The sequence below is a fragment of the Cricetulus griseus genome, chromosome 3, assembly GCF_003668045.3.
Source record: "Cricetulus griseus strain 17A/GY chromosome 3, alternate assembly CriGri-PICRH-1.0, whole genome shotgun sequence".
Taxonomy (NCBI): Eukaryota; Metazoa; Chordata; class Mammalia; order Rodentia; family Cricetidae; genus Cricetulus; species Cricetulus griseus.
In genome coordinates this window covers 272,090,551-272,104,255 of record NC_048596.1, presented here as the reverse complement: position 1 = coordinate 272,104,255, position 13,705 = coordinate 272,090,551, and the positions used below count along the sequence as shown (strand labels likewise).

General features: G+C 47.8%; 1 protein-coding gene across 1 annotated transcript in view; it reads left to right on the top strand.

The window, feature by feature from the left end:
* Ror2 (receptor tyrosine kinase like orphan receptor 2) overlaps nucleotides 1–13,705 on the top strand; it is a 182,745-nt gene that overhangs the window by 133,583 nt on the left and 35,457 nt on the right. Inside the window, exon 5 of the mRNA XM_027409891.2 lies at nucleotides 13,025–13,102. Within this exon, the coding sequence (XP_027265692.2) occupies nucleotides 13,025–13,102 (78 nt within the window). The remainder of the gene's footprint in view (nucleotides 1–13,024; nucleotides 13,103–13,705) is intronic.

The window sequence follows — 13,705 nt, the reverse complement described above, 5'->3', positions numbered from 1 at the left end:
CCAGTGATAAATAAAAATGATGTCAAATATGCAGCTTCTTCAACTTCCTGACCAGACACAAAGGCCTGTGGAGCTTTTTGTCTCCATAGCAGAGCCTTCTTTCAGCCAAGGAGTCCAGACTGGTTAGATGTGTTCAAGGTTGACCTTGATCATGTTTGCCTGAGGCTTCAGGCCTACTGTCTGCTCCCCTTTCTTCATTCAAGTTAACTGATCCAAAATAGGGGAAAGAGACATGCTCTGTCTGCTCCAAAACATTCAGAAGTCCCAAGCCCGCCTGGGGAACTTAGATTTGGGTTTCCAGATACCACCCCCACTTTATGGGGATGTCTGTCTGTCTGTCTGTCTTTCTGTCTGTCTGTCTTTCTGTCTGTCTGTCCACACTCACACTCATACCTGATTCTTTACCTTTAATAAAGCTTGTTACCTGTTGCTTCCTATTGTGTTTGAGAGCTCTCCTCACTTTTAATCCCTTAACTATTAGAGAAAATGAATAAACTAGATGAAGTGCCCTGTACAGTAACACCTCCACCATGCAGTTTCTGGGTTCTGGGATCAAACTTAGGGTGTCAGGCTTGGTGACAGGTCCCTTTACCTGCTGAGCCATCTCACTGGTACCCATCACTTTATTTGCTTAATCTCTGTCTTTATCCTTCTATCTAATATATGCACTGAGGACAGATTCGTGCCAGGCAGGGGTGTGGAGGTCTGGGAATGACTTTGGGAGCTCCCATCTTGCAGGGTCCTGGTTGAGGCAAGGACTCTCCTGTTGTCTCCACTGCTGCACACTCGGGGCTGGCTGGCTCATGAGCATGTGGGAGATTCTGTATTTGCCTTCCATCTTGCAGTAGGAGTGCTGGGATCGCAGGTGCAAACCACCATGACAAATGTGGGCCACCACATCCGGCTTTCACGTGGGGTCTGAGGATTGGACTCAGGTCTCAAGCATTCACATTGTGCTTTAATTGGCTAAAGCTTCTCTCTGGCCCCAGCTCAGAGACTTCTGAAATTGCTGTGATGGGATCAGTCATCACTAGGGCAAGCTTTTCTGTCAGTTAGCTGTTGCCCCAGTGACTGGGGTCAGCGGTATACAGTTCCCAGTTCACACACCACACAGTGACCGGACACTGCCCTCTGAAGTTTAGCTTTATCTGATGCAAGACAGAGGCAAACAGGTGCATGTGCTGTGCACACCTGTACACACACACACACACACACACACACACACACACACACACACACACACTGCGCACATTGTCAGGAAAGCTGTGAATGGGCCAAATCATATGAAAGGAAGCAGCCAGGATGATCTAAGACCATGAAGAAGGTGGGAGGAGACTATGGATGCCTGGTGTCTTCCTGGATATCACAAGTCTCTTAGAAGGAAGAGTAAGCAGCTGCAGAGCCCTAGGGGAGGCAGGCTGGAGCTGAGAGACTGTTAAGTGGTCATCCAGGGTCAGGACAGAGGCAATTGGTCTCTCTGTTCTCTGTCTGTCTGTCTGTCTCTCTCTCTCTCTCTCTCTCTCTCTCTCTCTCTCTCTCTCTGTGTGTGTGTGTGTGTGTGTGTGTGTGTGTGTGTGTGTTGACTCTCATCTATATGAGAAGATGCTGGAAGACATTGAGTTCATGTTTTTCACTCAGTCTTCATTCACCCAAGGAGCACCCACAGAGCCATGTCCCAGGTTTCCGGCCAGGCAATGAGCAAAGACACAGCTGCTCTTACTGCTTCAAAGGGGCGACAGGAGCTAATCAGATAAACAGCCATTTCCAAAGTGTCCAGGAAGGGCTAGGGCCGTAGCTCTGTTGGTAAAATGCCTACGTAGCCCCCTGCACCACATGAGCTGGGTGTGGCGGTCCATACCCACAATTCCAGCACCGGGAGTTTGGCTGTTAAGTGATTTTTGAGGCTATCGTGACAATGAGAACAGAGAAAGGATAGTATCAAGGCATGAATGAAACGGAGTTCGCTAGCACTGTTAGGATGTGTGCATGGGAAGGGAAGCATTGGGTGTTCTGTAGTATCAGGGAGGGCCCTGCTCAAGGAAGTGGCATTGTGAACCTTTTTAAAATTTGTTATATGTTGTACATAGTGTTGTTTATATGTTCAAACGTTCCTAAGCTCCAATTGTATATTGTGGAGTGTTAGCATAGTGTGCACTCACACCTAATTCCAAGCCACCCCAGCGTCTCACAAAGAATGTTTCCTCAGGACTCTACCCAGGCAAGAGCCCAGGGGACACCTCTTGAGAGACATCCTCCTGCCTGGGCCTGAGTGTGAGTGGATTGTAGCACTACTGGGTACGGGGATGCACGCTCTCACCCTGACTTTGGAACTTCGGCCTTGGCATTTGGTGCCTTGCCTGTTTGAAGGGCCACTGATGAGGGTTGGTTTAGAGGCCCTATCCAGAGGCCTTGTTGGAGGCAGTTTTTGTAAAATCTTGCAGAAAGGAGAATAGCTGGAACCTGGTGCTATCAGAATGAAGGGTGGGCTCTGTGGTGCTATCAGAATGAAGGGTGGGCTCTGGAAGTGGTTGGGAGACGGCACAAAGCACACTGGGTACTGCATTAGGGAGCATTTGAGGGAAAAGGAAGAATCAGAGGTAACTTCAGTGCCTGGGGCTTGAGATAGGAGCAGAGTGGAGATCAGGTCTAGAAAGTCAAAGAGCTGCCAAGGAGCAGGCTTGGAGAGGAGGCCAGATTCCTGTGTGGGCATGCCAAGTGTGATTTACTTCTCAGACATGCGCGTGGAGGAGGGAGCCGGCTATGGTAATTGTCTGCCTTTATGGGGAGCCATTTGGTCTGCAAAGTTAGCTTTGGGGATTGAGGGTATCTTCATGTCACTTAAAGTGAGCCTTCCAAGGGTCAAGGCTAGAGTAGGAACGCCTTTCTGTGTGGAGGACTGGGGAAGAGGAGACAGGGAGGGAGACTGAGGCAGGGCGGCGCAGGAAGCTGAGAAGACCTTGTGCATAAAAGGGGAAGCATGGACTGTGGGAGTGTCCAACAAGGCCATTACCAAACATGGCGAGGGTGGCCAGGCCGGACTGGGCCCCACACAGTGCCCACGGCCTGGCATGCTGCTCTTCAGAGTGGAATGGCAATCATATAAATATTATGAGAAAAAGGAATGCCAGGCAGGGAGAAGAGAAATGAGGGCACAAAACTGGGGCAAGTGGCAATGCCCAGCTCCTGCTGGAAATGCCAAGGGAGGAGCTTGGGGTCATACCTGCCCCAACTGTTGGGAGCTGGAATTTCTGGCAGTGACATCCTTCTGTAAGAAGCTGGCATTCAATGATGGGTGAGGGCCTTTCTGTCCCCAGCAAGTGCTGGCAGTCAGTGAGACTAATCGGTCGCAAGGACTGATCTGCCTGCTGGGACATGGAGGCTTCTCTGTCCGTCCAAACCTGTCTGTCATCTAAGTCACTTGAAGCCAATATTAATATTATAAAGATCTCATTTGAGACAGTTGGGACCACCCCAGAGGGAAATAAAATGATAAGGTGTTGACAGCCCCCCCCCCACTCCCCAGAAGTCACACCTGTTTTTCTTCCCCAAGGCAACACCAAACAAGGACCTAAGTGTGAGCTGATGGCTAGCATGCAAGCCAGAATTAGAACCTCAGCGGCCTTTCTCACGTGTGTGTGTGTGTGTGTGTGTGTGTGTGTGTGTGTGTGTGTGTGTGGGTGTGGGTGTGGGTGTGGGTGTGGGTGTGGGTGGGTGAGTCAGGGTCGAGTTGGGGCCAGCTCCAGAAACTCTACCAGACCCTGAGAATCTTAAGCTGAGCAGGGGTTGCCCCAGCTGAGCTCAGACTGAAGCAGTCAGGACCTGACCTCTGTGTGGTTGAATGCCTGGTTTGCTTGAGATAACACAGAGTTGGAATTCTTCCCATATAAGGTGCCTTGTCCCCTTGTCCCCTTGTCCCCTGTATGGGAAGTTGCCTTCCTGATTTGCTTTTCTTGGTCAGAGCTTTGTAGAGATGAAGCTTGAGTGGCTTGCCCTAGTAAAACCTCTGGGGTCCTGTCTTGGTCCTGCCATTTCAGGATCCAAGAACTCAGCTCCAATAATGTAATGGGGATAAATAACAATACCCATTACAATCTGAACTGCATCAGCACAGAATATCTGTGTTGGTGGTTCCTCACCCCTGGGTCTCTGAACTTGACTGTAGATTTGTAACCCCGGGAGCCAGAGTTACAGGTAAGCCACCTTCTATGGGTGCTGAGAAACAAGCTTGGGTTCGCCACAAGAGCAACACATGCTCTTAACTGCTGAACTGTCTCTCCAGCCCCTACAGGAACTACTTTATCAAAGTCATTGCTGCCGAATGTGGTGTAACAGGTCTTTAGTCCCAGCACTTGGGAGGCACAAGTACACAAGTAGGTAGAACTCTATGCGATGGAGGCCATCTTGGTCAACTGGTCTGCATACCAAGTTCCAGGCCAGTCTGGGCTATATAGTGAAACCTTGTCTCAATAGTAAATAATAATAATAATAATAATAATAATAATAATAATAATAATAATAAAATATTTCTTAAAGTTGAAACTGCTGCCTTTGATGGTGTTTCTAGAATCAGGTCATAGTTGTCAGAGAACTTTGGGCCCCAATTGGCTGAGGACTCTGGGGAGAGAGGTGTCATCTGCCTACAAGGCAGGCCACTGATTCCTAGTGGAGTCATTCCAAGCCTGATACCCCCAACTGACCCTTGAAGGAGTCCACCCGTCACCTAACCTCATGACTCCATTATACAAACGAAGGAATGTTCTTTCCAAGGGACAAAGCAATTTAGTTTCTTGATTTTCAGGCTTTGGTTTTTTTAAATGTTTTTCTCAGAGATTCAAAATGGTAAGTTGATGGCAATGACTCATTTTCAAATGACTTCTCTATGAAAACACAGTGAGAAAACGCAATGAGCTCGGAGTAGGCTGCCGGCATTCCTGTTTGCCCCCCTTTCTACTCATTCCAGTGTAGAAAGCCATCACACAGAAAGCAGGCCCCAGAATCGTTTCCCTGTGAAGGGTGGAGTCACACCTTCCCCAAGTACACGGTGGGGTATGCCTGGCCAATCCCCCTGCCTCTAACCGCCAGAAACCATAGTGTCAGAAAGAGAGAAAGTTCATGAAAGGCCCCAATTCAGGAGCTCTCAGGGCCTCTCTCCCTCAGCCAAATATTCACTGGATCCCTGACAGTAGCCTTTTGTTGGGGGGCTCAGGGCCATGAGAGGCAGAAGGTAGAAGAAACATTATGAAAGCAATATTCAAGGGATTTGAGCTGTGTGTGTGGACTCCTTGGGAGTTTAGTGTGTTTGCTGTAGAAGTGGGATCAAAGCCAAGGTCAGGCCAGCGAGAGACACTGGTTATTCTACTTCAGGTTGCTGAATTTTATATCATATTTCTAAACCAGAGGTAAGCAACCCTTTAAGGAATATAGAACCAGAGGCTAATATTTACCCAACTTCAAGTTAGACATAATGAAAATAAAACATTACAAACCGTTAAGACCATTACCGATTAGATACCGACAGCTCACCGCCAGTGCTGTGAGCTTCCAGCTGGCAGTGAAAACTCTCGGTGTCACACTTAATAAGTGTTCCCGGAAACACGGTCCCTAGCCACCCACCGCTTCAAGACTTTGGACCTTGCTCATTCCAGGTAGTCAATTCTCTCCTCTTAACTCTTACATTTCCGGCACTGTGCATATTCCTGGCTTGTTTTTGTTTGTTGTTGGGATGGCGCCACTTTGCCACATGTGACTAGTGTTTCTGTCGCAGGTTGGCAGGTAGCTACATTGTCTGAATTTCCACACAGCCTAGCTCATCATAAGACCTATCCTTCCTCTCCAAGAGGCTTTCTGGTGGGCGGCACTCCAGTCTCTGCACCGATTCCTTTCTTACATCTTGGAAATTACCTTTTCACGGGAACTAGATCCAAGAGCGTCAAGCCTTGGAGAATAAAACCCTTCTAATTAAAAGGAGGCAGCTTTGAAGTGTGTGCAGTCGGTCCTCTGCAGACGGCCTCTAATCACATCCCAGCGAGCACCCTGACTTGGATCACCAGGTAAAGAGGATCCTACTTGAAAAGGCTGACAACAAAATGTGCTGAAAAGAAACACAAATCAGAACTGGACTGGCTCCATGCACTCAAATCCAAGGGTATGGACTCAACTTCATTAGCAAATTCTTCCCCAATTCTGTCTCTGCCCTTAATGAGAGCGAGATGCTATGAAAAGGAGAGCCTGAGACTCTCTCATTGATGCTGTCAATCAAAGTGCCTCATGAGAGGCCACGTTGAAGGAAGGCTTGCAGAAGAGTACTGCTTGACTAGAAGGCAGTGTTTGTCTATTCAAATTTCACGCAGGTTTGATCAGGGCTTCCAGCTATTGCGTGCCCCCATGTGACACTGCCTACTACTGGCATCCTCTGTGGCGACACAGAGATAGTGATTTGTCCAGTCCTGAATGCAAAGGACACCCATTGCTAATGTGTTTGACAGACTATGCCGCAGGTTCCTGCCTGAAAACTGCCACCACCTGGCCAATGGCAATTAGGGTGGGGTTCAGCTAAAACCCTCAACAGTACCCTGAATATTGTGTGTCAACATTTTTGTTGGGATGCCCTGTGAGTCAGACAGTAACACATGAAATCATGCATCTGGGTCATCGTGTTCTGCGGCCTACAAGCTTCATGCTTGGATCATTTTCCAGGGATGCTGCATGGAGCGTGTAAGATGTTGGGAGCCAGGATGCTTTAGACGGCTCTTTGTGACCTGCGCAGCTGGAATGATGAGGGAGTTTGTAACTAACCAGATAGAACACTCATATCCTGCACACCTGTCCCTCTCAGTCCCCTGTTTGTTGGCATTTCTATTAGCGTGGAACATTTGTCAGACAATGTGGACATATTGTCCTACTTGTTTGGTTGAGTCTGGGGGCTTCTTTTGAGACAGGATCTCATTATGCAACCTGCTCTGGCCTGCATCTCCCAGCAGCCTTACCTCAGCCCCCAAAGTGCTGGAACAACAGACACCACGAGTCAGTGCCTGGCTGATACTTTACTCTTTTGAAGAAAACAAAAATGAAAAGGTTCTAAATTATGTGTTCCTGGATGTGGGTATATAAACATGAGCGCAGGTGCCCATCCATCCATAGATATATATATATATCTATGGATGGATGGGCACCTGCCCATTTTATATTATATATATATATATATATATATATATATATATATATATCAGATATGTGCCTCATGCCTGAGATCAGAAAAGAGTATCGGACCCCCTGGCACTGGGTTGCAGGCAGTGTGAGCCACTGTATGGGTGCTGGGAATTGAACCCTGGTTTCCTGTAAGAGGAACAAGCACTCTTACCTCTTGAGCATGTCTCCGGTTCCAGCGTGTGAGTTTTCAGACTCGGTTAACTCAAGTGTGAAGGCACATCCTGCATGTAGGTGACACCATCCCGTAGCCTGTGTTTCTGTACAGAATAAAAAGATGGGCACCACTGTTCATCTCTGATGCCAGGATTCTGCCACCACCGTCCCTTCCTCTTCCGTGGTGGATGGCACTTTTGAACTGAACTGAAGTAACCCTTTTTTCTTTAAGTTGCTATAAGTTGGTATTTTTGTTACCACAATGAGTGACTTAAACAATGCATCACCTTGCCAGTTATGTCCACCCAAGTAACGGGGCACAGGCCAGGCCTCACAATCTTGCTGGCTGGCTGGGGTCGGAGTCTTTGCACAGCACAAGCCCACATGGCTCCCTTATCCGAGGAGGACATCTTCCAAGACCCCAAGGGATGCCTGAAACCGCAGATGGTACCAGGCTCTGCTGTAGAACATGTATGTTCTCATGAGTGTATACCTGTGAAAACATTCAGTTTATAAACTAAATACAATGAGAGGTTAATACCAGCAACTGATAAGACGGGCAGTGAGAATGATTACTGCAGCACTGTGTGCAGGGTCTCTCTCCTCACGTGAATTGCATTGTAGTCACTTTTCTGGTATTGAGATGAGATGGTATGAAGTCTGCATGGTGAGATCCAGTAAGGGGGATGAGGAAGGCATCGTGATGTAGAGTGTTACAAAGGCGGACAGAATGATAACTAATTCCTCCATAGCTAACTGATGGCAGGGAGGTCATAGTGTGTGGACACGCTGACACAGGGACGATGTCCTTGTGATAGCTCAAGATGGCATCACGCTGGCCACAGCTGAGCACAATTTAAAATATATGAAAGATTCATGCGTGGAATGTTTGTGTAATATTTTTGTACCCCTGACTATAGGTGACTCAAAACGGAAAACAAAAAGACTGTTGTACTCAGGATAGGCACCTGGGAACACTTATTGGGCACAAGGACTGTGACCAACCACCAGCTAAACCGGGCCAGCAGGTCATTGTATTCGGTTGATAGAAAGCTATTAAGCCATGAGCAGAGCCTGTCTTTTATGTGGTTTGGTGTGGAGGGAGTGGGAGAGGAAGAGGTGACATGTGTTCTTCAAGTTACAGCTGCTGGACAACCGCCTTCCTCCTACTGTTAGGAAACCCAGCCTCCTGCCCAGTCAGTTGCCACCTCTTCTACAGCAGGAGGGTGGCTGTGTTCGGGCTTGTCCTCCACAGGAGCCTGTCTGTTTCCAGCCTTACCCCACTTTTCATCGGTGATCTTGGTCACTCTGACACCTTGTCACCTTTCCATCCTGGAGCGTCATACTCCTCGACTGTGCCTTTTGTGTATGGGCATTTCTGTCACGTCAGTTGAGCCTTTCTGTCCCCACCTTCTCAGCCACGCAGGACAGTCGGCCTCATTTGGACACCTTTCCCCTTCTCTTTTCCATTTTACTTCTACAGGTCTGAAGAGACACCTGGTTTATGACGTGCTTGTGTCCAGAGCAGGGAATCTGTAGAGGACTTAGCAGGGGTGCTTACCAGGGTCAGGAGGAGGCAGGATGAGGGTGACCTTAATGGGAACCAGGTTTCTTGGTGATGGCGGTGGTGTGTGTGGGTGCTGAATGTTCTGGAATTTCATAATGAATATGATTTTCATTTAAATATCCACTAAGCACTACTAATATATACGTTAAAATGTAAAATACTTCACATTTTATTGTGTATGACATATCTTAGTCTAAAAGAGCCAATGTGTAGTCACTCTAAAAACATTTTAAAAGCTATTTAAACTAGCAACAATACCAGCTAGCTTGGTACTGGTTTGGGCATGGGGTAGGGTATGGATGCTGTTTTTCTGTGTTCGTTCAGTGCTTCCTTCGTGTTACACTTAGCCCCTTGCTAAGGCCAGGAAAGGCCTTCCTGGCCCTGGTCACACTTCTTCCCATCTTCCAGTTCTCTCCTTCCCTGCCCCAGTTTCTTTATCAGTGTCAGGAGGCTGAAGTGCCTTGAGTGGGGACATTTCTCCAGGCCTGAATTTTACCTGGCTTTTAATTTTCAAAATATGATGGATTTCCCTTTTTTATATTCCATAAGAAAATAATAAAAGAGTCTCGAAGCTGAAGCAGATGGTGCTGTGAGGACCCTAGGGTCTAGGTACCCTGAATACTTGCTACTTGTAGCTGCCCAGGAAGGAACCCCTGGGCCCTCTCACATCTCAGTCCCAGAGCTTTGTGTGTTGAAAGTGGTGTCTATATTCAGCAGGACAGATCCAGCACCTAGCTTTCTAATTACGTAGATGATACTTTTGTTTGTTTAGATGTCCTCATTGGCACAGCACATGAGGTCAAAAGGGACAAGAGTCAAACCTCAGTGTACAAGCTAAGGGCAGAACAGACCCAGAGACCAGCTTTGCATGTCAGCTGTGACTTTGCACTCATGTGCCCCGCTCTGCAGGTGGCACCCACTCAGGAACACACCTCTGTTTCCCCATCCAAAGCTGACCAAAAGGAAGCTGGGACTCCCCACCCCCACCGGAGGAACTGGGTGCCAGCTCTTGTTTTTGCACCAGGGTGGATATTTATTTGACTGTTTCTCACATTTGTGCATTTCTAGGAAGTTAGTAACTATTATGCCTCTTTCACTGTGTGTGTACACAATGTCAGTGTGTTTGATTTCGTGTGGTCTCTAGACACTTAAAAGGTGCTAAGTGACAGCTTGTGGAGTGGGCCAGTTTGAAACTTCAGGCTGAAGTACAGTTCTTGGGCAGACGTTTGTTGACAGTCTTATGTAGTTTCCCCTTTTGCCTTTTTAAAAAAATATGTCTGTACTAATGCATGCATGTTTGTAAATGCATGCATGCAGAAACCAGCGAACAAACCTTGACCATCACTCATTCCTCAGGTGCCATCACCTTGATGTTTACGGCAGGGTCCCTTACTATCCTGGAACTCCCTAAATAAGGAAAGCTGGCAGGCTAGTGAGCCCCCGGGACCAGCACTGTCTCCATTGCTCCAACACTGGGATTACAAGTGCTCTACCAAGCCTCTCTTTTTTAAAGTAAGAGTATCAATTGCTTGTTACATAGGTGCAGTAGACATGAGACAAGGAGTTTTTTTTTTTTAATATTAAGTGTGGATTCTGAGGATTGAATTTAGCTCAATTGGTAAAGTGCTTAAGGATCCATCTCTCCAACTGCCCCATCTTGATTTCACTGGTAACCATACTGGTCCTTCCTCCCTAACTCAGCACCTGCGGGCTCTAGCCATTGTGAGATCAGAGTTTCTGCTGTTGGTCCATCGAGGTACACCTGATTGCCCCAAGGGATGTGTGTGTGTGGGGGGGGTGTTAAAGAATAAAGGCATTAGTTCCCAACAGTGGGCCAGAAGTATTTTATGAAAATTGCTGTTTATGAGTTTAACCAGAGATGATGGGAAGGACAGAGAGATGGTTCAGTAGTTAAGAGCACTGACTGCTCTTCCAGAGGATCCAGGTTCAATTCCCAGCACCCAAATGGCAGCTCATAACCGTCTGTAATTCTAGTTCCAGGGGACCCAACACCCATGGTAAAACACCAATGTACATAAAATAAAAGTAAATTAAAAAAAAAAAAGAAAATGAGGCTGGTTAGACACAAGTCTGCCATGAGGGCGGGAAGGAGACAGAGGCCAAGGGCACCACAGTCTGACATGGGTTTGGAAGCCCTGTGGTGTGGAGGCCATTTTCCCAGTGGAGAGATGGAAGCTTAGAGACCCTGCCTTCAAGAGTTTACCTAGCACAATAAGCCGAAGACCCTGGTCCCCCAGCCCTGCCTCAGCCACAGCTGGACCTTTATTCTGCCAGGCAAAGCTTCCTCCTACAGGGTCTCAGAAGTGAAGCTGTTTACAGAGTTCTTGGCTCCCATGCTAACCAGAAGTCACCCAACACCAAATTAGAAGCTTTAGTATTGTAGTAGTTACCTTTTGTTGCTGTGATAAAAACCCCATGACCAGGTACATCTTATGGAAGAAAGGTCTTATTTTGGCTCACGGTTCCAGGAAGAGAATCCATAAAGGCAGGAGGTGGGGTAGGGGAGGCATGGCAGCAGGTGGCTACAGCGGGAAGCTGAGCAATCACCTTTAACTGCAAACAGGAAGCAGATAAAGCAAACTGGAAGTGGAACAACACTATAAACTCTACTTCCTCCATCAAGGCTGCCTCTCCCCGCTCGTTTCCATAAAGTCACTAAACAGCACCACCTGCTGGAGACCGGGTGTTTAGTTATTGAGCCTGTGGGGGACATTTCTCATTCAGAGCCCCCCAGAGAGACTGTCTTGAGTTGTGTTCAGTATACATAAAGTGAAAGGAGCCGTTCTTACCATTCTCACTGCACCCCAGCAGCATTGGCTTTATTCAGTGTCTTGCAGACACCACCATCTCTCTCCAGAAGGATTTTCTTCTTCTTAAACTGAAGTTGTGTCTCTACTAAACACTGGCTTCCCCCAATTATTGTAACTCCAATACCTGGCATCCACCATTCTTCCTTGCTTCCATGAGTCTAGCAACTCTAGGGACTTTCAGTTGAGTGCTGTCGTACTGAATTCCTCCTGTTGTGCCTGTCCTGTTCTACTTACAATAGTGCCCTCAAAGGTCACCATACAACACTGTGTGTCACAGTCCCCCCCCTTTAGACTGCTATGTTGGCCACTCTGTTGTAGTCTTTGATGCTTTAAATCCAGGTCTGAATAGAAAGTACTAGTCACTCCAAATCTCACCATCTCTTACCCTTAGCCATCAGGACCCTGCCGATTCCTGGATTCTGGGTAAAGGCAGGAAGTAAACATGATGGATTGGGGATCAGTTGGAGACTGGGGGGGCTATGTAGGAGCGTCTTGTGGCTTCCTGCTTTGGGAGTGTACCTGCCCCCCTCCCCCCAATGAGTAGCACTGAATCTCTTCCTGCTTGTGTTTGGAGATAAGGGTTCAATCCAGACAAACCAAATCTACACTTGTCCTTAGTGTCCGAGGAATTGGGTGGCTGTCCCAACAAGCATGTTCTGTGCTTTCTTGGGTAGATGGCTGTCATATCAGAGGTGGTATTCAACGCCCCTTAAAAGAGGTACACATTTCCGTCATTTACAGTTTAAGGCATCACATTAGGTCTTTGTGGGGATGTGAAAGGGATGAGTTGCTTAGAAAGTTTTAACTCTCAAATCCTGGTGTGGTGACACACACGTGTCATCCTAGCACCCGGGAGGCAGGCAGAGGCAGGAGAATCGAGAGTTCAAGGCTGCCTTTGGCTACATAGTGAGTTTGAGGCCCAGGGTGACAGAAAGAAGGGAAGCCTCTGAATTGTTCTCTTAATTACCTGGAACCTCCATGCAAATTAGCTCAGAAGTCTTCATCTTGATAACTGGTCCCTGCCTGTCTTGCCTTTCCCTTGTTCTCTCTCCTCCCTGGTGACATCGAGGGCTTCTCTCCCGAGTCCTCTTAGTCTGTGGCTGGGATTAAACTAAAATCTGTTTTTATAATGGCATGAAATCTGATTCTTGGAGAGTCAATAGTAAGTGCCTCTCCCCTGTGTTCGCTGATGCTGGGTGGACTTGCGCTCACAGGGTCTGCCCCGGTGGTTAACCACGGCTCTACTTTTCTGTTCCCCCTCCAGGGGAAGTGGAGGATTCGGATGCAATTGACATTCTGGGACAACTTGATGGACCAGACAGCCCACTTCCTACACTGAAAGGTAAGATAGGGCAGCTGCTATTGTGGCAGTTATGGGTTATCATGGGTGGTTGCTCTGCCCTTGTGACTTGGGGCTGGGCCTGCCTGATTGAGCAGATAGTGGGGTCCCCTGGCCTGGTGCTGCTCCATTGCTGGGCAGGTGAGATCCTTACCTGGAGTCTTTCTCCTCCCAGGAAAGGCTTTGGGGAATGATGAGGCTTGTGGAAGCCGGCAGATGAAGCTTCGGGAAATGCAGCAGGCTGGGAAGGAAGGGGCCTCGGGGTTTCAGAGGTTCTGAGCAGAGACTCCCATCTTGGCCGTGTTAAGTAGCTGCAGACGACCATCTCTCCTCCACATTTTTCTCAATGAAATAGCCGTGTGGCTGTGTCTCAGCAGGTAACACTTAACTGTGCTGCCATCTGAAAGAGGCTTCTGTGTTCCCTTGTGGTGGCTCCTGTCCTTCCTGGAAGTTTGCTGTAGGTACCACGCTCACCTGTCATACCTCATAGGCAGTATATGTAATGTCTTACTGACAAAAAGGGAGACCAACATGGTCTACTTTCTTGAATAAGCAGTGGCTTTTCTCTTCTTAAATAATCCATCATCTTCAATTTGTCCTGACCAT